Source organism: Vigna radiata, chromosome 6, assembly GCF_000741045.1.
Source record: "Vigna radiata var. radiata cultivar VC1973A chromosome 6, Vradiata_ver6, whole genome shotgun sequence".
Classification (NCBI taxonomy): Eukaryota; Viridiplantae; Streptophyta; class Magnoliopsida; order Fabales; family Fabaceae; genus Vigna; species Vigna radiata.
In genome coordinates, this window is record NC_028356.1 from 36573296 (window position 1) to 36595140 (window position 21845).

General features: G+C 34.9%; 4 protein-coding genes across 7 annotated transcripts; 3 read left to right on the forward strand and 1 right to left on the reverse strand.

Annotated features, from left to right (window-relative positions):
- The first annotated feature begins 1041 nt into the window (after nt 1–1041).
- Nucleotides 1042–3295, forward strand: LOC106764643 (putative 12-oxophytodienoate reductase 11). 2 transcript variants are annotated; one of them, XM_014648953.2, is made up of 5 exons: nt 1042–1191; nt 1276–1411; nt 1547–1677; nt 1809–1985; nt 2634–3295. In XM_014648953.2, exons 1-5 carry the CDS (start codon nt 1128–1130, stop codon nt 3221–3223), a joined length of 1098 nt encoding a protein of 365 aa, XP_014504439.1. In that variant the 5' UTR covers nt 1042–1127; the 3' UTR covers nt 3224–3295. The 2 variants fall into 2 exon arrangements, with proteins under 2 accessions (XP_014504439.1, XP_014504438.1); XM_014648952.2 differs by having other exon boundaries at nt 1061–1191; nt 1271–1411.
- Nucleotides 3296–3466: 171 nt separating this feature from the next.
- Nucleotides 3467–5370, forward strand: LOC106763789 (probable serine/threonine-protein kinase PBL21). Of its 2 annotated transcripts, XM_022782596.1 has the most exons (3): nt 3467–4559; nt 4649–4943; nt 5323–5370. In XM_022782596.1, exons 1-2 carry the CDS (start codon nt 3774–3776, stop codon nt 4919–4921), a joined length of 1059 nt encoding a protein of 352 aa, XP_022638317.1. In that variant the 5' UTR covers nt 3467–3773; the 3' UTR covers nt 4922–4943; nt 5323–5370. The 2 variants fall into 2 exon arrangements, with proteins under 2 accessions (XP_022638317.1, XP_014503431.1); XM_014647945.2 differs by lacking the exon at nt 5323–5370 and having other exon boundaries at nt 4649–5012.
- A 1827-nt stretch (nt 5371–7197) lies between these two features.
- On the reverse strand, nt 7198–9906 carry LOC106764998 (catalase-3). The gene is made up of 7 exons (XM_014649470.2): nt 9754–9906; nt 9584–9680; nt 8453–9507; nt 8278–8367; nt 8026–8093; nt 7842–7935; nt 7198–7537 (listed from the first exon to the last, which is right to left on the reverse strand). Exons 1-7 carry the CDS (start codon nt 9766–9768, stop codon nt 7478–7480), a joined length of 1479 nt encoding a protein of 492 aa, XP_014504956.1. The 5' UTR covers nt 9769–9906; the 3' UTR covers nt 7198–7477.
- A 4194-nt stretch (nt 9907–14100) lies between these two features.
- LOC106764878 (BTB/POZ domain-containing protein At2g30600) lies at nt 14101–20681 on the forward strand. 2 transcript variants are annotated; one of them, XM_014649306.2, is made up of 13 exons: nt 14101–14269; nt 14790–15603; nt 15848–16171; nt 16753–16980; nt 17312–17473; nt 17884–18096; nt 18193–18240; nt 18338–18396; nt 19165–19297; nt 19679–19759; nt 19841–19921; nt 20131–20199; nt 20293–20681. In XM_014649306.2, the coding sequence occupies exons 2-13, from the start codon at nt 14812–14814 to the stop codon at nt 20509–20511; spliced, it is 2409 nt and encodes an 802-aa protein (XP_014504792.1). In that variant the 5' UTR covers nt 14101–14269; nt 14790–14811; the 3' UTR covers nt 20512–20681. The 2 variants fall into 2 exon arrangements, with proteins under 2 accessions (XP_014504792.1, XP_022638318.1); XM_022782597.1 differs by lacking the exon at nt 14101–14269 and having other exon boundaries at nt 14318–15603.
- The last annotated feature ends 1164 nt before the right edge of the window (nt 20682–21845 follow it).

The following is a 21845-nucleotide window of genomic DNA, read 5'->3' on the forward strand; positions in this document are numbered from 1 at the left end:
TTTAATGTTATTTAGCATAATTTCCTTTTTCTTCTCTTTCTTTCTCACTTTTACTCTCTCCTCTCCTCACAGTTACACCCCACACCCCCCTTTAAGCTTTGAAATACATGCAAGTAGGTGCAACATTTGTAAAGAGATAAGGAATAGAAAAAGAAGACCTAAAATACAAACAACAATCTTGATGGTCCTGCCTTCCTTTCATGTCACACCCCTCCAAAACGCAGTGATTTTCTTTTTCTGTTTATTTTCCGTTTTATTTTAAGGAGAACATTCCTTCAAGGGCTAACAAAAACCAAGACAGTATGACCGTATACATCAAACCCACGACAGGGAGGGTTAGAACATAGAGAGCCAGTGACATAGCCATGAAGATGGCAATTATTCATTCAATTTCTGGTTTGGTGTATTTGACGTGTACCGCCATAAAATCCCACCAATCAAATTGTTCACTGCATGAGAAGCCATGGGAACCGCCTAGAAGATAAAATTGTAGCATATCCATACGCAAGACTAACAAAAGTTGCCCTAAAATACAGACAACAAAAGTTTAGAGAATCCCTTTTACCTTAAACGGATGTTGACATCTGTCGACGGATGCTCACATCCGTTTAAGGTGTTTAAGGTTTTACACGTTATTTTAAGGTTTAATTTAGGGTTAATTAATTTTTGTGCACCTTTACTCCTTTGCACCTTCAAGCACCACTGAGAAATTTAACTACCATCGAGATTTTAGCACGAGTGGAATGATTCCCTCCACCACTAGCTGCAATCTCTCACTCATCAGACTTTCACACCACAATGAAAGAAAAAGAGAAAGAAGAATTCAAAAAAAGAAGAACGTAATGAAACAAAAACGATGAGAGAACCAAGGAAAACATTAAAGAAGAAGAAGAGATTGTGTGCGTTGAAATAATTGAATCTTCCTTTAAAATTTTGACTTTAAAAATAAACTTTTACTAAAAGGTAAAACAGGAATAAAAAAATAGAAATAAAGGGTAAAAGGGGAGGTGAAGGGAGGAAATGGGGAGGTGTAAGGAGTAACCCCAATCATAAAATGTTTGAAATCAATGTGGTTGTAGGTGGGAGGACTCTGGACATGAGCAGGAAAGAAGAAAGCAAAAAAGTGGATGAAAGAGAGGTTATACCCCTGCTCAACCCATACAAGATGGGGAATTTTAATCTATCTCACAGGTACCCTTCACTTTCTTTTATCAATCGATGTGTGCGCATATATATATGCTTGCTAATCATGAATATTTATACTGTGTAGGATAGTGTTGGCACCGTTAACACGAACCAGGTCTTACAACTTCGTCGCTCAGCCTCATGCTGTTCTATATTATTCTCAGAGAGCAACTAAGGGTGGCTTCTTGATTGGGGAGGCCTCCGGGATCTCTCCTACAGCACAGGGGTACATATTCTTAACTAATTTACTTTCCCATGTTTCACATCCTCGTATATCTGGACCACGCACAGTCTATCTTCTATTGTACGGTGGTGGTTCTAATCCATATACGTGGCTGGATTCTATTTGACCAAACCAAAGGTACCCTAACACACCTGGAATTTGGACAAGAGAACAGCTGGAAGCTTGGAAACCCATTGTGAGCGCTGTTCATGAAAAGGGAGCTATTTTCTTTTGTCAACTTTGGCACGCCGGAAGAGTCTCTAACTCTCGTATACTTTCCACTCTTCAATATTCATAACATTTCTCTTATTATAACATCCTAAATTTTTTTACTAAAAGGTAAGTTTATGTTTTGATAAAGAACACAGATTACGTTAATGAATTATGAATTTATTTGTAGAATACCAACCAGATGGCGAAGCCCCGATATCAAGCACAGAGAAGCGACTTCGTAAGGATATTGGCAATAATAAAGCAACAGCTGATAGATACACAACTCCTCGCCGGGTGAGAACCGATGAAATCCTCAAGCTTGTCAATGACTTCGTCATTGCTGCTAAAAATGCCATCGAAGCGGGCAAGTATATATACGTTTGATTGTGATATTCGACTCCAATTATCATCATTTTATAAAACATACATAACACCATCTACTCCATCGGTCTCTAAGAGAGTTTCTTTAGATGATTATTTATCTATATTTTAGCGTTAAGCTCTATCTTTTTTTCTGGCTGATGATTGTCTTATAGGTTGTAAGGTTTTCATTTATCATATACACATAGATGATATATCCATAGAGAAGCTATTGAAGATTTGTAGAAAGATTATGCAAGGAACATGGACACTATAAACTCTATTTCTATATATGTTTTCACACTGTTTAGGACTACAATTGAAAAGTTAGTTTGCAATTAGTGTTAGACTTTATCTATTACTCGAGAACAGTATATTGGGTTCACAAATAGGGTAAATGAGACTCTATGGTTATGATGGATGATAAAAAAGTTAGGTATTGTGCAAAAGTATGTGATTATTCAACCCTGACAGATTATTTACATGTTACGTATACCTCTGTTAGTATTTGATGTTTGAAATGAGTATAATTGCGAGGATTAGCTGTTTAAATCGCTTTATTACTCGGGTGACATTGTCGGATCTATCAGGAGAATACTTTAGTTTCTTTAGTTAATGTGTTTTATATTTGATGTTGTTGACATACGTGCAGGTTTTGATGGAGTGGAGATACACGGAGCGAACGGGTACCTACTGGACCAGTTTCTGAAGGATGAGGTGAACGACAGAGACGACGAATACGGAGGTAGCTTAGAAAACCGTTGCCGCTTCCCACTGCAAGTGGTGAAGGCAGTGGCCGATGAGATCGGAGCTGATAAGGTTGGGATTAGGCTCTCGCCATTCACTGATTATAACGATTGTGGAGACTCTAACCCTCAGGCATTGGGCCAATACATGGCTGAGTCATTGAGTGAAGTGGGGATTCTGTATAGTCACTTGATCGAGCCCAGGATGGTAACACAATTCGATAAGTTTCACACCGAATGGTCACTAACACCAATAAGGAAGGCCTTCAAGGGGACTTTTATTGTGGCTGGTGGGTACGATAGGAGTGAGGGAAACCAGGCTATATCTAGCGGCGCCGCCGATTTGGTCGCTTATGGACGCCTGTTTTTGGCCAATCCAGATCTCCCCGCAAGATTTGAATTGGATGCCGAGTTAAACGAACCCGATTCCACCACCTTTTACACGCATCACCCTGTTATTGGATATACGGATTATCCTTTTCTTCACCATATATAGATAATTACTTAAGGGCTACGTATGTTTGTATCATATAAGGTTCTAAGTTTATTGTTCTACTGTTTTTCTTCATGTCATTTTCTCTTTTCTAAGTTTACGTCTTTATACAAAGGGCTTGGATGTCTCTTCCCGAGTTCAACAATATGTCAACAAACATGTCCTTTAGTTATCTTGTTTTTAAAAACAGAAAACACTTTTTAATAACGAGAAACAAACATTATGTAACAAGTCCTTACAACTAGCTACTTTCTTTAGTAATATATTAATTTAACAGTTAAATTACATACCTGATATTAATAATTAGAGAGGCGTTGCCATTGGGCTAAAGAAAGGAGAAAATGGTTATCAATGCGTTAATATGGATATAGTTAGTGTGGTGCAGTTGGCATGCGCCAAAATTAGTGTTCCAAAATTGGCGTGAAGGGGCAGACACAGAGAATTTTGTATACGATGATTTAAGAACGGAGGAGAATGGTTTGTATTATGTTACATTTATATAGAGATAGAGATACACACAGAGAGAGATTGATGTGATTTAAGGGAGAGAGGGATGAACTGCTTTTGTTCTGGTACTCGTCGGAAGGATGTGGGCATCGAGAGCAGTTTAGCGTCAAACTCAAAGACAAAGGTGAAGAGAGCGGCTGCAACGAGTTACAGTTTTCGCGAGCTTGCAGCGGCGGCGAAGGGTTTTAACCAAGAGAACTTGATCGGGGAAGGAGGTTTTGGAAAGGTGTACAAGGGACGTCTCTCTACAGGACAGCTTGTGGCCATAAAACAATTACGTCTAGATGGTGAAACTCATCAGGGTAATCGGGAATTTGTGACGGAGGTTCTTATGTTGAGCCTCCTACACCATTCAAATCTTGTTAAATTGTATGGCTACTGCACCCATGGGGATCAAAGGCTTTTGGTATACGAATACATGCCCATGGGAAGCCTGGAACAACATCTCTCAGAGAAGAAACCACTGAGTTGGAGAACTCGACTGATGATTGGGGTGGGGGCTGCTCGGGGACTCCAGTATCTACACTGTATAGCGAATCCTCCTGTTATCTACCGGGACTTGAAATCTGCCAACATCTTGCTAGACAGCAATCTGCACCCAAAACTCTCTGACTTTGGGCTTGCGAAGCTAGGACCCGTTGGAGACAATACCCATGTTTCCACCAGAGTCATGGGAACATATGGGTACTGCGCTCCGGAGTATGCCATGAGTGGGAAATTAACTCTTAAATCTGATATCTACTGCTTTGGCGTCGTCTTGCTGGAGCTGATCACCGGACGCAAGGCCATGGATGTCACTAAGAAACAACGGGAGCAAAGCCTGGTTGCATGGGTAAATGTTATGTTATGATCAGTTTCTTCGTCTATATTAAAAGTTATATCATTGTTCTTATATGCATGCGGTGTGTTCTGTGATTCCAGGCTCGACCATATTTGAGCGACCGGAGAAAGGTTACGCAGATTGTTGACCCTCTTCTGCAAGGAAACTACCCTTTACGGTGTTTGCATAATGCGATTGCTATCACTGCAATGTGCCTACAGGAGCAACCCAATCTTCGTCCCTCCATAAGTGACATTGTTATTGCGTTGGAGTACCTTGCCTCTGAAAGTGTCTCTGAAGTCTCCAGGCACCGCCCACGCAGCCCACCACGCCAATCACTCTCACAATCCGATATCCAAACAGACCCACACTAGAATTCGGCATCTTTTCCTCCCTGTAATATATTCATCATCTTCTTTTTTATTTATTTTCTAAATATTTTTATTAACTTTCTTATTTTATTTTACTCCCTTGTTAATCTTTTTTTCTTCCTTCTACTTCTACCTTCTCAATCATTTCCTTTCACTTCACAAATCCAAACAAAATTAAGTAACTGTTATAGGAATTAAAAGTAAAATTAAAAGATAACAAACGTAAAAGATATTCGTGTTTATATATAAAATGTGCGTCAGATATTTAGTATAGATCAATATCTTTATAAAAGAAGAAAAGTCAAGAGTTGAAAACATTTTCATATAGGATTTGATGTAATTATTATTGAAAAGTATGAAAATAATTAATGTAGATTAATGATGATTTTGATTGCATGTAACAGAGAAGGCATTTTATTCTTAAACAAGAGTGAAAAGTTCCCTCCCCAACATGAAGATGGAGAATTTGGCTTTCCTTTGGGATCTTCTAATCACATTGATTCAGATATTGTTTCTTCTAATCACATTAACCTCATACATACACTATTTCTAAGGAACCATTATTCTTAGCTTGGTCAGCTTCCATTAGTAAGCATTGTTGTTGTTTTAAGTTTATTACTATATTAAATAGTTTAATAATAGTAACGTGTTATTTTTCATTCAAATTGTATTTAAACTAGAAGAAGTTTCATTCCTACACCTCTAAATCCCTTTTCTGAAACATCTGACAAAAGAAACATCTCTTATTTATGGCTAAAGGAGTTAATGTGAGGGAGTGAAAAATAAAATAAAATAAAGGAAAAGAGAATAAAAAATGAAATTGTTTAAATCAAGGGAAAGAGAGTGGAAACAAGTGAAAAGATCCTAGATAATTTGATTAATGTATTATTAAAAATTTTATATATTAATATATTCAAAAAGTAAATTGTAAATATTTTTTTTAAATAATTTAAAACAAAAAATAGTTTTTAAAAATAATATTAAAATTTCATTTTGTTTGTTAAACTTTTTTGTCCCTTCTCAATTTGTTACCTGGTCATTTTTTCCCACTCTATTCATCAGTACATATCCCTCTATGCAAGTAATTAAATGATAAATTAATATTAGAGATTTAAATAACACTCATAAATAAATTGTATTATTATTCTATGCTAATTATATGTAAAATTTATGTATTTGATTAATATGTATTATATATAATAAGATAATAGTTGAGAGCACTGCTAGAAAGATAAAGATGGCGATAAGAGATTCGTTCTGTCTTTCTTCACTTCTTATCTTTAAAGAGCAGAAGAGAAGAAAGATATGTATTATATATAATAATTATAAATTTAATTGAAATATAAAAATTATTACGTAAAGATAATTATCGATATTAAACATTTTATTTATTTTCTGTTTTAATTTAAACTTTGAAAATTGTGCATGATTACAATAAGATACTAAAAGAAATTAATTTACTTTTTTTATTTATAGAATAAGACTAAAAAGTCAAATAATTTTATTAATATTTAAATAAATAATTAAATTATTAGTTAAGTCAAAATATATTTTAAGCCAATTTAATAATCAGTTGCTTCTATCTTTTCCAAATAAAATTAGAACTAGTGTTTTTATAAAAAATAAAAAATAAAATATTTTTTTTTCAAAATGCACTAAAGTATTTGTAACCTTATTCTCCGCAAGTCAGGAATTGAAGTTAGAGTGTTTGTAACCTTTCTCTTGTTGTCCCTGCCACAATTTCTCTGGCAATTGATTTCCTGCTATGGGAATTTCCATTTGATATGCAAATATGTAGAATGGAATTTCTTCCATTGATAGTAATGCTGGCTTCTTATTCATGTTAGCTACCTTGCCTTTAAGCTCTTGGTTCAGTATTATATTGCTTTCCTTACTTCACCAGACTAGAACATTACCAACAATTTACATAAAACTGACCTAGGTTCTCATTTCACCCTTCCCTACAACTACCACCTTTGTTCCCCCCCAAACAATACAAATACAATTGCATGCTTAAAGTGTGTTGTTTGGACATATCTTACATTCATTCACTATTCCCTTGTGTTACCCTATTGATCTTATTCAGATAAAAGAACAAAGATACCATTCAAAATATGAGAAGTGTGTCTTATAGAAATTGTCCGCTAACCAAGTCCACGCTTTAACCTGAGCCAAAGAGAAGATTTATTCTACATCCACCCTAGCATTGTATATATGATGGAAAATATTGAAAAGAATACTAAATAGTTTAAAAATTTAAAAGATAGAAATTGGAAATATAAGCTTGTGAAAAAAATTGTTTACTAAACAAGTCATATAAGTTTTTCAGAAATATTAGAAGCCAGAGTCTTGTGAAACAGTGGGTCATGCAGATCTTCACCGTGTCACAATGGACTTGTATTATTACGTTGAAACAAGTCAAGAAGTTGAGTTCGTGAAACAAGCAATATACAATATAATACTGTAATAACCAGTCCTTTGAAACTATTACAGCGCCACAAACTGCTCAATTTTTCCTGCATCTGCAACTCTTAGAAGCTCGTGTCATCACCGCCAATCTTAGATGCTTGGCTTCAAATTCAGGTGAGATGCTATCTTTTGTCCAAGAGAACGATCAGCCTGCGCAGCAACACCAAATATCAAGTGAGCACCCCAAATGCGGATTTACGATATTTTCAGTTCAAGGGGCACACCATATACATTGTGGTCCCATGGGTTAGGGTCCACAATGGAATGGGAATGGGCCACGGGAAAAGAGGAAAAGGGGTATGATAACCGGGAAGGGTACAACAAAGTGTAGGATCAAACCATTACACCCTGTTTAACGCCCCATCGCAGGACTAAATGTCACATGAAATGTGCCAATAAGGGAGAAATTGGGCACATTGTTTACAGTAACAATAAGGGTGTACGAATAACTCACCTGAGACCAGTATGATATCCAGATGCTGCGGATTTCGTGGGTGACACGTGGTTCAGACAAAGCATCAACCCATCGGCGGAGAAATCTTTCTTGCCTGAAGTCAGAAAATAGAAAAGAAAGCTCCGTCAGTTGACAAGCCAAAAAGTATCTCATATGGATCCTACCAGTAATTTATGAAAGGAACCTGTCAGAGGCCCAGGATCGGTATCTCTCTCCAGGTTGCTTAAAGTTGTTCTCCTTCTCAATTATACACTGGAAAAAGAAAGATTTAACACAATTATTCACTAATTAAAGCCAGTTTTAAAAGTTTAATAAGCACTTTTCTAAATCTTATAATTTGTTGAATAGAAACGTAATCAGTAAGCCCTTCTTCTAGGAACAATCTATGTAATACAAATAAACAAAGTCTCAACCTGTATACCTAAGGAAAACTAACCTTTTCACGCTTCCCATCTAGGCTTCGAGGAGGAATGGGAACCCTTTCTGCATGCCGAACAGGATCAAACCTTGAAGGGAAGTAATTGACCTATGAACCAGTAGTGATCAATCGTTATGGAGGGAAATGCAAACAAGAAAAGAATAAGTTGAAATATAACGGTGAAATAATTTACCTCTTCATCCCTGTGCATGAAATTCATGAAACCTTCATGGTGATTGTTGTGATGGGCACACTTGGGTGCATTAGCAGGAATCTGCAGATAATTGGGACCAAGTCTGTGTCTCTGACTATCGGCATAGGAGAATATCCGAGTCTGAAGCAATTTATCATCGGAGTAGTAAATGCCAGGGACAACAATGGCAGGGCAAAATGCAAGTTGTTCGTTCTCGGCAAAGAAGTTATCGATGTTCTTATTCAAGACCATGCGGCCAACCGGCTGGAGGGGCAAAACATCCTCAGGCCAGATCTTAGTTACATCAAGTGGGTCAAAGTCAAACCTGTCTTCGTGTTCAGGATCCATTGTTTGGATATAAAGTTTCCACTCAGGATAGTTTCCAGCAGCAATGGAATCGTAAAGGTCTTGGGTGGCATGACTATGGTTGGATCCTCCGACTCTGATGGCCTCTTCATCCAAGAGACACTTTTCACCACAGGAGGCTTTCCAATGGAATTTGACATAGTGAGGTTTGCCAGCTTTGCTGATGAGGGTATATGTGTTGACACCGAAGCCATCCATGTGCCTGTAATCCTGGGGGATACCTACGTCGTCGAATAAGAAGGAGAACATGTGAAGGCTTTCGGGATGGTGGGAGAAGAAATCGAGGATCCTCCAGTTCTCCTGGATGTGAGACTTGGGATTAGGTTTCAGGGCATGGACCATGTCGGGGAACTTGAGGCCATCACGGACGAAAAAGACGGGGAAGTTGTTTCCGACGAGATCGAAGTTACCCTCTCTGGTGTAAAATTTGACGGCAAATCCTCTGGGATCCCTCAAGGTTTCAGGGCTGCCACGCTCGTGGATGACGGTGGAGAAGCGGACGATGAGGGGAGTCTGAACTCCAGGTGCGCGAAGGAAGTCAGCACAGGTGAGGTGAGAGATGTCATGCGTGACTTCAAAGAAACCCTTTGCGCTGGCTCCCCTCGCATGGACGACTCGCTCAGGGATCCTTTCCCTGTCGAAGTTTGCAAGCTTCTCCACCAGATGATAATCCTCCAGAAGAATTGGACCTTCGCAAACAATTTCGGATCATTTATTTATTCAGTACAATTGGATTGAACTTAATTGGATGAAAGCAATGTGTACCTCTTGATCCAACCGTGAGCGACGAGTTATTGTTCCAGATGGGGGCACCGGAATTTGTGGTCCAGATGTGAGAATTGAAAGCGCTTGATGGGCGATTCTACATGGAAAAGGAAAGGAAAAAGCTCAAATTTGAATATCAGAATACAAATTAAAATGAAAGAAAAGCAAACCTTGTAGGGATCCATGGCTCCCGAGAGGAAACAGGATCAGAGCGAGACGGAGATGAAGATGAGTGGAATTTGGTGTGTATTGGTCACACTGACTCTATTTTATTTTATTTTATACTTATCATCGTTAATCGTCTCCGTATAAGATGGATAAATCATAAAATAAATGTTAATAACATTTATGGGCACAATTTTATACGGCAACCGCTTTTCCCTCTTTTCAGTTCACCTACTTATCCTCTTAGTTTCTTTCTTTCCTATCTATTGTCGATACTAAATTATTATTAATATGTAATATTATTGCCATTATGTTTACTGATCTCATAGGAAATAATTACACTAAACATATCATAAGTATAAATAATAATCTTATAACTATGAAATTTAAAACCTGTAAATAAACTTAAAATTAAATAATGATATTAATAAATGATTTGTAAACGTTTAATTTATGAGTTATCATCAACTCTAAACCTGAAAAAGTTATATATTTAATAAAGTAACTACCATATATATAAGAGTTAAGTATGTTTTTCATCCCCCAACTATTGGTCATTTTTGTGTTTAGTCCATTTTTCAAAGTATAGTACAATTTAGTCCTTCAACTTTAGAAAACTATGATTTTAGTCTTTTTTACCAAATTTTTTAAACTTTATTTGCTGTTTCAAGTACGTTACATTATAGCATTTGGATTGTTTACACATTTTGACACATTTTTGCTTCAATGTTAACTGAGAAACGCGTTTGAAACAGCAAATAAAGTTAAAAAAATTTGGTAAAAAGGACTAATACCAGAGTTTTCTAAAGTTGAAGGACTAAATTGTACTATACTTTGAAAGAAGGACTAAACACAAAAACGGCCAATAGTTGGGGGACGAAAAACATATTTAACCCTATATATAATAAATATTAATGCAACTTGAATTTTTTTTTCTAATAAATATATTTAAAATTATTAATTTTACAAAAAAAATGTTAAATTATTAATTACAATCAATAATGAAGATACAAATAAATATTTTAAATAATTTTTTCTCAAATTAATAAAATTCATAGACTATTATCACTTAAAAAAAGTAATAAATCTTAATAAATCATAATTTCTCAATAAAAATATATAATGAATGATGATTCTCTATTTAGTACATTATGTACAAAATAAAAAATTATATTCATAATAGCATTTATTTAAGAATACATTTATTTAGTGTGTTTTTTTGTTAGAGATTATATTTTCAATATGTAATGAAAACAATGTTTTGATTTAGATATAGACAGTTAATCATAAATTTCATTTGAACTTGGTTTTTTTAGCTTTTTTTATAATTCTATTGTGATATTTATGTTTTTAAATTTGTTCTAAGGATCTTATTTATATAAGCATAAGTTGTTTACATTTCATGATCCAAACAATATCGAACTAAAAACAATTATATTTCATCACGTTTTAAATTCTCAACGGATAGAAAAATAGTCACACATTGAATAATTCTTGCTATTTTGGAATGTTTAGGAGGTTTAGCCCTTGGTCGTGTTTGTAGCTTCATGTGATTTTTGGTTAACTATGTCTTTTGGAGCTTGACTTAGATGAGACTCAAGTGTAAGTGTTCTTATAATTTTATTATTTACAAAAGGAAGATAATTTTATACAAGTTATATACATTTTTACAAAACTAAATGATTAGAAGAAATATCTAATACACTACTCCAAAGTATTCTTCTTGTAAGTTGTTTTTCTTCAATCTTTTCAGCCATGGTGTTAGTGTTAGATGTTGAGAAACTCCATTAGACGAGCTTGATGGTACATAGGTTTTGAAGATAACAAAATTTATAATTAAAAAAGGAAATTAAGTCAATAATACAATGATCCAATTGAGTTAAAAATGATTAGACAATATACTTAGATAATGACTACATGGGTAAACTAGATCAGAGACTTCATTATATGATAATAGATACCTATTATACGATTCGTGTAATGAAATGTTCTCAATGTGATTATTTTCATATATTTGTTCAATTAATGTTTGTTCAACAAGTTTAGGTAACATATACCAAAAGCAAAATTAGTATATAACATTTGATACTTGAACAGTGGAGCAAACAAGAAATAAAATAGCGATTAGACGAGTCTAGTCATAAGTGTTGATTAGACAAATCAGAGGTTGGACCATACAACTAAAATAATTAGATAACTAGTCACTAGATGACCAAGATCACCAAATGCCTTAAGTTATTAGACAATTATTTCAACTGATGACTCAAACAATGTAGATTAAGTTAAACTCAATAGATAAGTATGTTGATGAGACGAATTAACATAACATAACAAGTAATTAGACTACAACGAGTAATAAACGAGTCAAAGCATAAGCATTAGACAAGTTAACGCAAACACAACAAAGTACTAAAAAAGTATCAATATTAGACAAGTCAAAGTCAACTCTTGAAACTAGATATTAAATATCCTTACTAGAAAGGTTGACTAATGAAATCATCAAACGATTCAAATGAAAGGTTGACTAAACGAGTAAAGTCAAAGCATAGAATAAACAAGTATTACAACTATGAAACGAGTCAGTATCAAATCATTAGATTATACAAAAAGATTAATAAATCACAAAGTGACACAAAGAACAACGTTGAGTTGATCATAATTTCATTTGTTTTATCTATATCTATAATTATATATAATCATGATTTATTTTTGTAATTGCTATTTTAGTGTTGTAAAATTTTGTGTTTTATTAATATATTGTATTTTTAAATTTTGTAAATAATTTTTAATTTACTTTTATCAATATTTTGTAATAATTATTTTGGTATACATAATTCTTTGTCCATTTGATGATTTATCAATATATTTTATTTTATTATTTTATCTTTTAAATTTTATAAATATACTTTTAAACTTAATATAAAAATTATATGATAATATTTTTTTTTCATTATAATAAAAAAAAAGTGAATATAATATGAATTTATGAATGTAAGGACATGGTTTCCATTACTCATTATATAAAACTCGTATATAAACATATTTTTCATTTTCACGTTTTAAGAAATAATGTTTTTTTAAAATTTAAATAATTATTTTATTAATTTTATCGTTTAATTTTTTTTTTAAAATTGAACTGTTTTATATGTTCATGTCTTAAAATGAATTAAATATTCGTATAAAAGAATTATCTACACAATAAATTACAAAAAATATTTATATTTTTTTTATAATCTTAATTTTATTACTTTTGTTATAAAAAAAAAACATAACACACGCCTTAATTAATTTCACTTTGTAATAGTAATTAGGTTTATTATCCTTGAGGGTCACTATTTTTGTTAAGAGTGTGTTCGATTTGGTTCTTGTTTTTTTTTTTTCTATTCAATGTTGTCCTAAAGAATGTAAATTTTGTTCAATTTTATCTTTTTTCGTACGACTTTTAAATCGTTAAGTGCAGACAGTCCAGCTGGGCAATAAGCGACACATTACTCTTGACACGTCATCAGCATCTCCTACCTCCAGAAACCCTAATTTCCCCCTAACCCTAACCGTTGCTGCCACCTCATGGCCAGCCGCCATCTTCGCACTTCCATCATCAAACATTTCGAAACTCTAACCAGATGGTCGCGTCGCCACCACCGCAGTTCATCTTCTCCATCTAATAACCACCCAGAAACAACCTCATAGCCATCTTCCTCTTCCTCCACCGTGAATCGTCATCAACATTTTGTCGTGACAATCATGACTGTCGTAACGAGACAACAAGCTATGCGCGAGCTCATCTTCTCAATCAAGTCTTCAACCTGCAAAGCAAAATACAGAGAACGAAAAAGCCAATTGGAGCATAATCGCTGCCGCAAAAGCACCATTCTCCATCAATCTTCATATTCTCCAACCATCATGAAGTTGCTCTTCAAACCTGCAAGTAGAAAGAAACCAAATCGCAAACAAGCAACCATGAGCCAGATTCGCATTGCCACACTTTTGTATTTCGAAACTCATTCAATTTTCCTCTCGCCGAGACGTAGGCGTAAGGAAGCCCTTCTCTTTACATTCAGAAACCCTAATTTTTTTATGGAAAAGAGACTGCCACCTAACAGTCTTTCATGACTGTGTCATGTTTTAATCAAGACAGGTCAACACTGATATGTACACCTGGACGTCAATGATTTAGATGTAAGAAATGACCAAATTAACCAAAATTTACTTTGAAACATCATTGAACAGAAAAATAAATAAATCAAATCGTATTTAAGGAAAACAGAGACCATAAGATATATTAAGCCTAGTAATTAAAATGGGCTGATAATTAATGATTAATTTATAAAAAGATGAAATGATCGAGATCTGACAGGACATAACAGATGAAGAGGTAACGGTTGGAGATAGGTTTGGGTGTGAGGTTGGGAAATGATCCACAACGCACAGCTACAGCCATAGCCAGAGGCAGGTTGATTTATTTCTCGACGGTGCCATGGCACCATAAGAGAAATCCATGGCGATTTAGCAGTACGGAAGGTAATTTTGTTTTAACAAATTAATAATTAAAGTTTTGATGTGAAACATGAATGGCGAGGCTGAGACCGAGCAATTAGCTGACGAGGATGGTCCTACTCATGTCCAATCAGGCAAAGATACGCACAACATGACAATCAGTGATGTTTTCGAAATCATTTTTGTTCATTTTCCTTACGAGGATCTTAGTCAGCATAGATATTTCATGCTTCTAGTTTGTATTTGTTTGGATAAGGATGTGGCGTAGGATTGAGAATGAGATCCGTTCATCCACCCAACAACTCCTGCTATTTCTATTTTCCTTGTTTCTTCTGCCTTTATTATTTGTTTGGGGTCAAGTCTGAAAGCTTCTAGTAGCCTGTTTCTGGCAATTTATCTTTTATTCAGACAGTGATGTTTGTTTCACATATCTCCATCTGTTATAAATTGTAGTTAACTGTTGTCATTCATTCTCATTCTCCAAAATTACATTACTCATCCATTTCCTACTTTTAAACATACAATATTGCATATTGGTTGCCAGTGTTCGGTGTCGAAGAATAAACATGTCGGCCATGTTTCTGACCGTGCCGCCATTCGAGTGCGCCTGGAGAGAGGATTTGAAATTCCGGGAAGCAGGTCGAGGTTGTGTGGCCTTTGAAGCATTCGCCTGCAATGATGTTACCCTGGTTTTCCGAGAGAATGTGGGAAGCCAGGGCTACCATTATAAAAGAGATAGCAGTCCTCACTATACAATCATATTGGGGAGTCACAGGAATCGCCGACTCAGAATCGAGGTCAATGGAAAAACTGTTGTCGACGTCGCAGGGGTTGGCCTTTGCTGCTCCTCCTCCTTTCAGAGTTACTGGATCAGCATCTACGATGGCTTGATTAGCATAGGCAACGGCAAATACCCTTTCCAGGATGTTGTTTTCCAGTGGTTGGATTCTTGTCCCAATTGTAATGTTCAGTATATTGGCCTCAGCAGCTGGGACAAACATGTGAAGTATAGAAATGTAAATGTCTTGTCCTTAACAAACACTCATATGCCCCTTTCGAAGCATGTTGTTTTTGGTGATTATCAAGTGGAGGATGAGCTTGATGCGGCAGACTCTTTCAGTTACAAACACATGGATTATGACAAATGGGGGCTAAAAAATTTCCTCGAGAGTTGGGACTTGTCTGATGTGTTATTCATAGTTGGTGAAGAGCAGAAGCCCGTTCCTTCTCACAAGGCAATTTTAGCTGCATCTGGAAACTTTCCTGTGTACTCCTCCTCATTTGTCATCAACATACCTACTGTACCGTATCCGCTTTTCCATGCACTGCTTCACTACATCTACGTGGGCTGGACCCAGGTACTACCTTACTAGTTTTGTATGTGCTGTTGTTGATGTTAAACTTGGAAATTGAGATCTTCAGTTTTCTGTGTACATTCATGTTTATTTTTTATTATTACCATGGTAATCTTGTGACTTTGTCGAACTGGTTATCTTACTTATTTTTTGGTGATTTTAATTTAATTTGATGTGTTGTATTGTACCCGTTAAATTCCTTTTGATATTTATATTCTTAAGGTAGTTTCGTCTTTGTATCATGTAGATTCCACAGGAACAACTTGGTTCTTTGAGGGCTTTAAGTATACAGTTTGAAGTGATGCCACTGGTGAAGCAGTGTGAAGAGACCATGGAACGGTTAAAGCTAGATAAGAAGTTGTTGGACACGGGAAAGAATGTGGAGCTAACGTATCCATCTATCCGACCTCATTGTTCAACTTTGCCCTCACTTCCTATTAGCATTCATCAATTGAAACAATTGAAATTAACCGGCCAGTTCAGTGACGTAAGCATCTACATTGAGAGTTATGGGCTCATTGCACAAGCACATAAAATTGTTCTCAGCTTATGGAGTATCCCCTTTGCTCGGGTAAGCCAATTTCACAATCTTTCGTCATATTTAATGTTAGATGTCATCTCCTCCCTCTGGGGTGATTTTTTAAGATTCAAAGAATTAATATTTATTTGCTTAGAGATTAAGTTTCTACTTTTATGGAGGAAATTAACTTAGTTAAACTTAATTATAAGAGAGTTAATTTTGTAAGTAAAAAACTATATACTCAGCAAAACCATCGAAACAGTGGAGGTATATCTTCTGGTAACAACTTGACTTTCTGAGGTCTAAGGAACGACTAGATATTCAATCTAGTTAGTAAAACGATTTTCATGTTTAGCATCAAATCAAGTTATTCAGAATAAACATGCCTTGTTACAAATTTAATTTTGTGAAGCTAATTAATGTACACCTCAATACTGTTGTAAATTTCTTCAATGACCAGTGTGTTCGACTTGTGTCTTTGCAATGCAATTTAAACAAGTATTTGTCTTATCTTTATGCATCATAAATTTCTATTTATGCAAGTAACAACTATGCTATGTTTTACCCATTGGTTTTGTATTTTTGCAACTGTCAATTTGAGCTACTAGTTAAAGATCCCGTTATTTTATCAGATGTTCACAAATGGAATGAGTGAAAGCGTTTCCTCGGAGGTTACTTTAAGGGATGTGCCACCAGAAGCTTTCAGGGCTATGCTTGACTGTTTATATGATGGGCAGTTGCAAGACAAAGTTATAGATTCTGGTGCTTTGTTGCTCCAACTCCTTTTATTAGCTGATCAATTTGGAGTGACTTTTCTTCAACAAGAATGCTGCAAAATGCTTTTAGAATGTCTCTCAGAGGTAGTTTGGTAATCTTTACTCAACGGAAATCAGTACTTATTTGGAAGTTAGAGTCATTTATCCTGTGGATGCCACTTGAACTAACTGTTTGGAGGAGAGAGTTGCGGTTTCGGAGTTGTGAAAACAAAAGAAGAGATACATTTTATAGTAATCAATTCTAAGATATTGATACTTCTCGTCAACATATTATATGCAGGGATGAAGTTCTTCTATTGGGTGAAGGTCATACCACAAAGTTTTCTGTTACACACAAATTGAATGGAGGAAGCAGACAAATTTGGCAACTAATAATACCGTGGCCTTTGAAGCTAACCATTGAACTTTGTTGCAGGACTCTGTATGTCCACTCCTCCAAGTGGTTTCATCAATCCCATCGTGCCGACTTATTAAAGAATCATTGCAGAGGAGAATTTCCATGAACTTTGACTATTATACCAGTGCGAGTACTGACTTTGTTTTGTTAGATGAGGCAACTTTAATCAATATCATTAAGGTGTGTTTCTTGTCAAGTTGCTCATTATTTGGTAAATTCAAGTAATGCCCACAAGAGGTCATGCTGCATGCATCTACGTTGGCTTTAATGTAAAGCAGAAAAGTTTTGTTAGTAGCGTGGCATAAAGAATAAAGGATTGAATATCTACTTATCTACACATGCCATTGAAGTTAAAAACATGATTTTACTGAATTTCTGCGTATGAAATTTTGAGGAGGCCATAGCTGTTTTATATGAAAATTGTTGATATAACTTCTCTCATTCGAAATAATAAATTTCTGTTCCAATCCCCTGAATACTAGATTAGATATAAGTTATTCATCAGCAAAATCGTCTGTTCCAGTGGGACTAATTTTGTAATATGAGGTCATATGACTGATATTTTCTTGATCTATATTTGGATTTTGCAGCATCCGGATCTGACAGTAACATCTGAAGAGAAAGTTCTTAATGCAATTCTAATGTTTGGCATGAATTCTAAAGAGTTGTTTGGGTGGGAAGTGGTGGATGCGTTAATAGTAAATTCAAGACCCGAACTCCTTTTTGGTGAGAGGCTTCAGTTAGTCCATGACTTATTGCCGTTCGTGAGATTTCCACTGCTACAATATTCCTTACTTGAGAAGGTTGGTAATCTCTGCATTGAGATACCTATGAACACCTTACATAATAGTATTTAGTTGTTCTAACTATAATGTTATATTTGTGTATTTAATTTGCAGTTGCAGAATAGCAACATTGGTCAGCATATCCCTGTTTTCCAAAATCTTGTAAGTTTGCTGTCTTTGAATCAATTGAGGCTGTAAGTGTAATGTGATTTGTATAAATCTTATTTTGAATAACTACTTTTTATTTTATTTGTTACAGGTTAATGAAGCAATCAATTTTGTTAAATGTGGGCTGGCAGGGCTAGAAAACGAAGAGAAGTAAGTTCTTCACTTTAGTTTGCCTCAGCTTCTTCATTGGGGCTTTTAAGTCATGCAGTGCAGTTTGGTTGTGTAACGTTTCAACATCTAGGTTGTAGCCTCTCTAGAAAATAACAATAGCTTATTTGGTTGAGAAATCATCTGTAATCCTATTAAATCCTATTAAATAAGGTATTATGAATTTGAATTCATAATTCTGGGTTATTCTCAAATTTTTAAAACAAACTTATTGGTTTACTTGGATTATAGAGGGGATTTCTATTCAAGATCCATACAAGAATTTGATGACATAATCTATTGGGTGGCACAGTCTCTCTCTCAAGCTTCGTACTCTTCCCTTCCTCTTTTTCCATCCTTGTTTTCCTCCTCCAAATAGCCGTTCTAGGGCCCATGCCGGCGAGTTTGGAGTAGGGATATAATAAGGGATATGGGAAAGGAATATTAGAAGGGTGGGCAGTGGAAAACTGAAAATGAATATATCATATAAGTATATGATATGAGGATGGTATTTATAAGGTACTCGTTAGTTTCTTGGCCACTTAGGGTATTCTAAGTATTTGTAAATTAAATTGGCGTTCTTATCCGAAATGGGATACTTGTCTAACAATTTGGGAGTATTTGGAGTTGTTGGCTTGCTTTATAAGTTTTTGAACTTTTAAGTTGTGACTAATCACTTTTCTATTTACGTTATGAATTATTCTCATATTTTTCTTTTCTTAGAGAAGAACACGTCTAACAATAGTTAGCTTACACTACCTTTCATTATAGTGTTCGATTCCAACATAGACGGTCCAGTTATAAGGAACTCCAGTATATTTGCGATGGGGATGACCACGGAGTTCTGTACTTTGCTGGCACATCCTATGGTGAACACCCTTGGGTTAATCCTCTTTTGGCAGAGGTAGAATTCTAATTTATATCTCCCACTCTCATTTTTATTTGGTTTAATAACTTGTATGGTCTATATATCATATACAATCTTCGTTTCTTACTTTTCATTCCTAAAAACTACATATTTTCGTCCCTACAAAGTCCTATTGTCCAAAATTGTAGGGACTAAAGCAGATTAAAAGACGTATGTACAGAGATAAGACATGTTACAAAAGTGTATCTGTAGGAACTCAAAGGAAGTACATTCTATGTACAAAGACTTTAAAACCTAGAGATTGTATAGGTATAGGAACTGAATGAGTAATTAAGTCTTCTCTTTAGGAGTTGTTATGCTAAGGTCTTACGAATGAACTGTTTATGTATTCCCTTAACTAAACATTGTGTTTGGCAGCCGAGGAAAATTACCATAACAGCAAGCAGCCCCCACTCAAGATACACTGATCCCAAGGTTTTGGTCTCTAGAACCTACCAGGTATGCTAAACATTTTAACTACAATTGACTGTTGAACTCTTATTTTATTGTACGGTATCTAACTTAATGTGACCATCGCAGGGAACATGTTTTGCTGGGCCCCGCTTGGAAAACGGGCAGAATTGTACCTGGTGGATGGTTGATCTTGGCCAAGATCATCAGGTATGCAATATGCTGATTATGTATGCATGTTTACTACCATTTAATAATAGTACTCGCATTCGCTCATGCGCTTTGAGCAAGTGGATGCTTAAAGATTTTACTGCAGCTCTCCAACCTCATTTATCAATTTGAATGGATCCTTACTTCTTCGATGTAATGCACATTCTGTTAGATGTAATTCACATTCTGATTAAAATCTATGGATGCAGCTTATGTGCAACTACTATACCCTAAGGCAGGACGGTTCCAAGGCCTTCCCCAGATGTTGGAACATTCAGGTAAACAGTCCCTTGAACTGTGGAGGGTTTCTGTCTTAATATTGTTGTAGGTTGAAGGAAAGATTAACCAGTTATGGTGTGTAAAAATTTCAGGGCTCACAGGAGGGAAAGAGCTGGACGAATTTGAGGGTCCATGAAAATGATCGGAGCATATGTAAGCCGGGTCAGTTTGCTTCTTGGCCCATAGTTGGCCCCAACGCTCTGCTTCCCTTCAGGTATTTCCGGGTTGTTCTCACTGGACCCACCACCGATGCCACCAATCCCTGGAATTTCTGCATTTGTTACTTGGAACTCTATGGCTACTTCCTCTGAAACGATTTTGGTTCGTTACCGTTAAGCATGCCAATACCACCATACTTTAACAAAATACATACAATTCACTTCCGTTATGTACATTATGGTTTGCTAAGTCATGGAAGAAGGTTTGTTGTTCAAGAGAAGTCAAGTTTCACAATTTAATGGTAGCTTTTTTTTTTATTCCATCTTTTAAATCTGATTACAAGAAACTTAGGCATAGAGGCTGGTCTTCATCGCAACGTCTTTTAATCAAATACCAGCTGGAGATGAAACTTTGATTTTCGTCAACAATGGAGGTAAATTGATAAACTTTATACTGGAATTGATAGCAATACATCACGATGTATTTTTTAACTTAAAATAGACAATTAGAAATCTCACTTTGTGAAATTTATAATACGATAGTTGCACAACAAACGCATCAGATATTGATCTGTCGAAGCAAAATATAGTCCAATAATTAAGAGATAATGTATTAACGTTTACCAATTTGTATCTCAATGATTTGAAAACCTTTATTTTTGAAAAGTTTTTTTTAACAACTTTTTTTTTTGACAATTTTTTTATAATGTATATTTTGTTTCGAATATTTTTTTAAAAATAAATTTAAATAAATTAATAAAATAGTGACACATGTTTTATTATCTTATTAAAAAAGTTGTTAAGATATTAAGATTTTTTTTTCGCACTTCTCTAAGTTATTTTCATATGATAATTGTGTTGATACCTCCATCAATTGACGGTAAACAAAGTAGTTATGAATTCATTTTGTAAAACACTTTATTCTAATTGGAATGGATTCATTAACATTAACATCAGGGGAACCTGAAATTAAATTAAGTTGTAAATCAAAATTTTCCAAACAAAGTCAATCATTTGAGTAAACATATAAACGAGTTTTTGGAATGGATTCATTAACATTAACATCAGGGGAACCTGAAATTAAATTAAGTTGTATATCAAAATTTTCCAAACAAATTAAATCATTAGAGTAAACATATAAACGAGTTTCTATAACTTGATTATTAAGTAATATGGTGGTTTATAAATCTTTATCTTTAATAAATTATGGAAAAAAAAAATAACAGATGAAATGAGGTGTTGGATGAAGCCATCAAAATGGGTTGAGATTCGAGTTAATTAAAATTAAACATGACTATTCAGGTTGAATTCTTAATTAGTTCGATTGGTTCACTAATATACCTAAAAAGTAAAGAAAAAAAAAACCTGTAAATATAATGTTAAATAAAAACATTAATTCTTTAATTAATAGTATATTATTAAAACCTTTTATAATCAGCAATTGGTGAAAACTGTTTATGATAAAACTTTAAAAGTTTGGAATGATA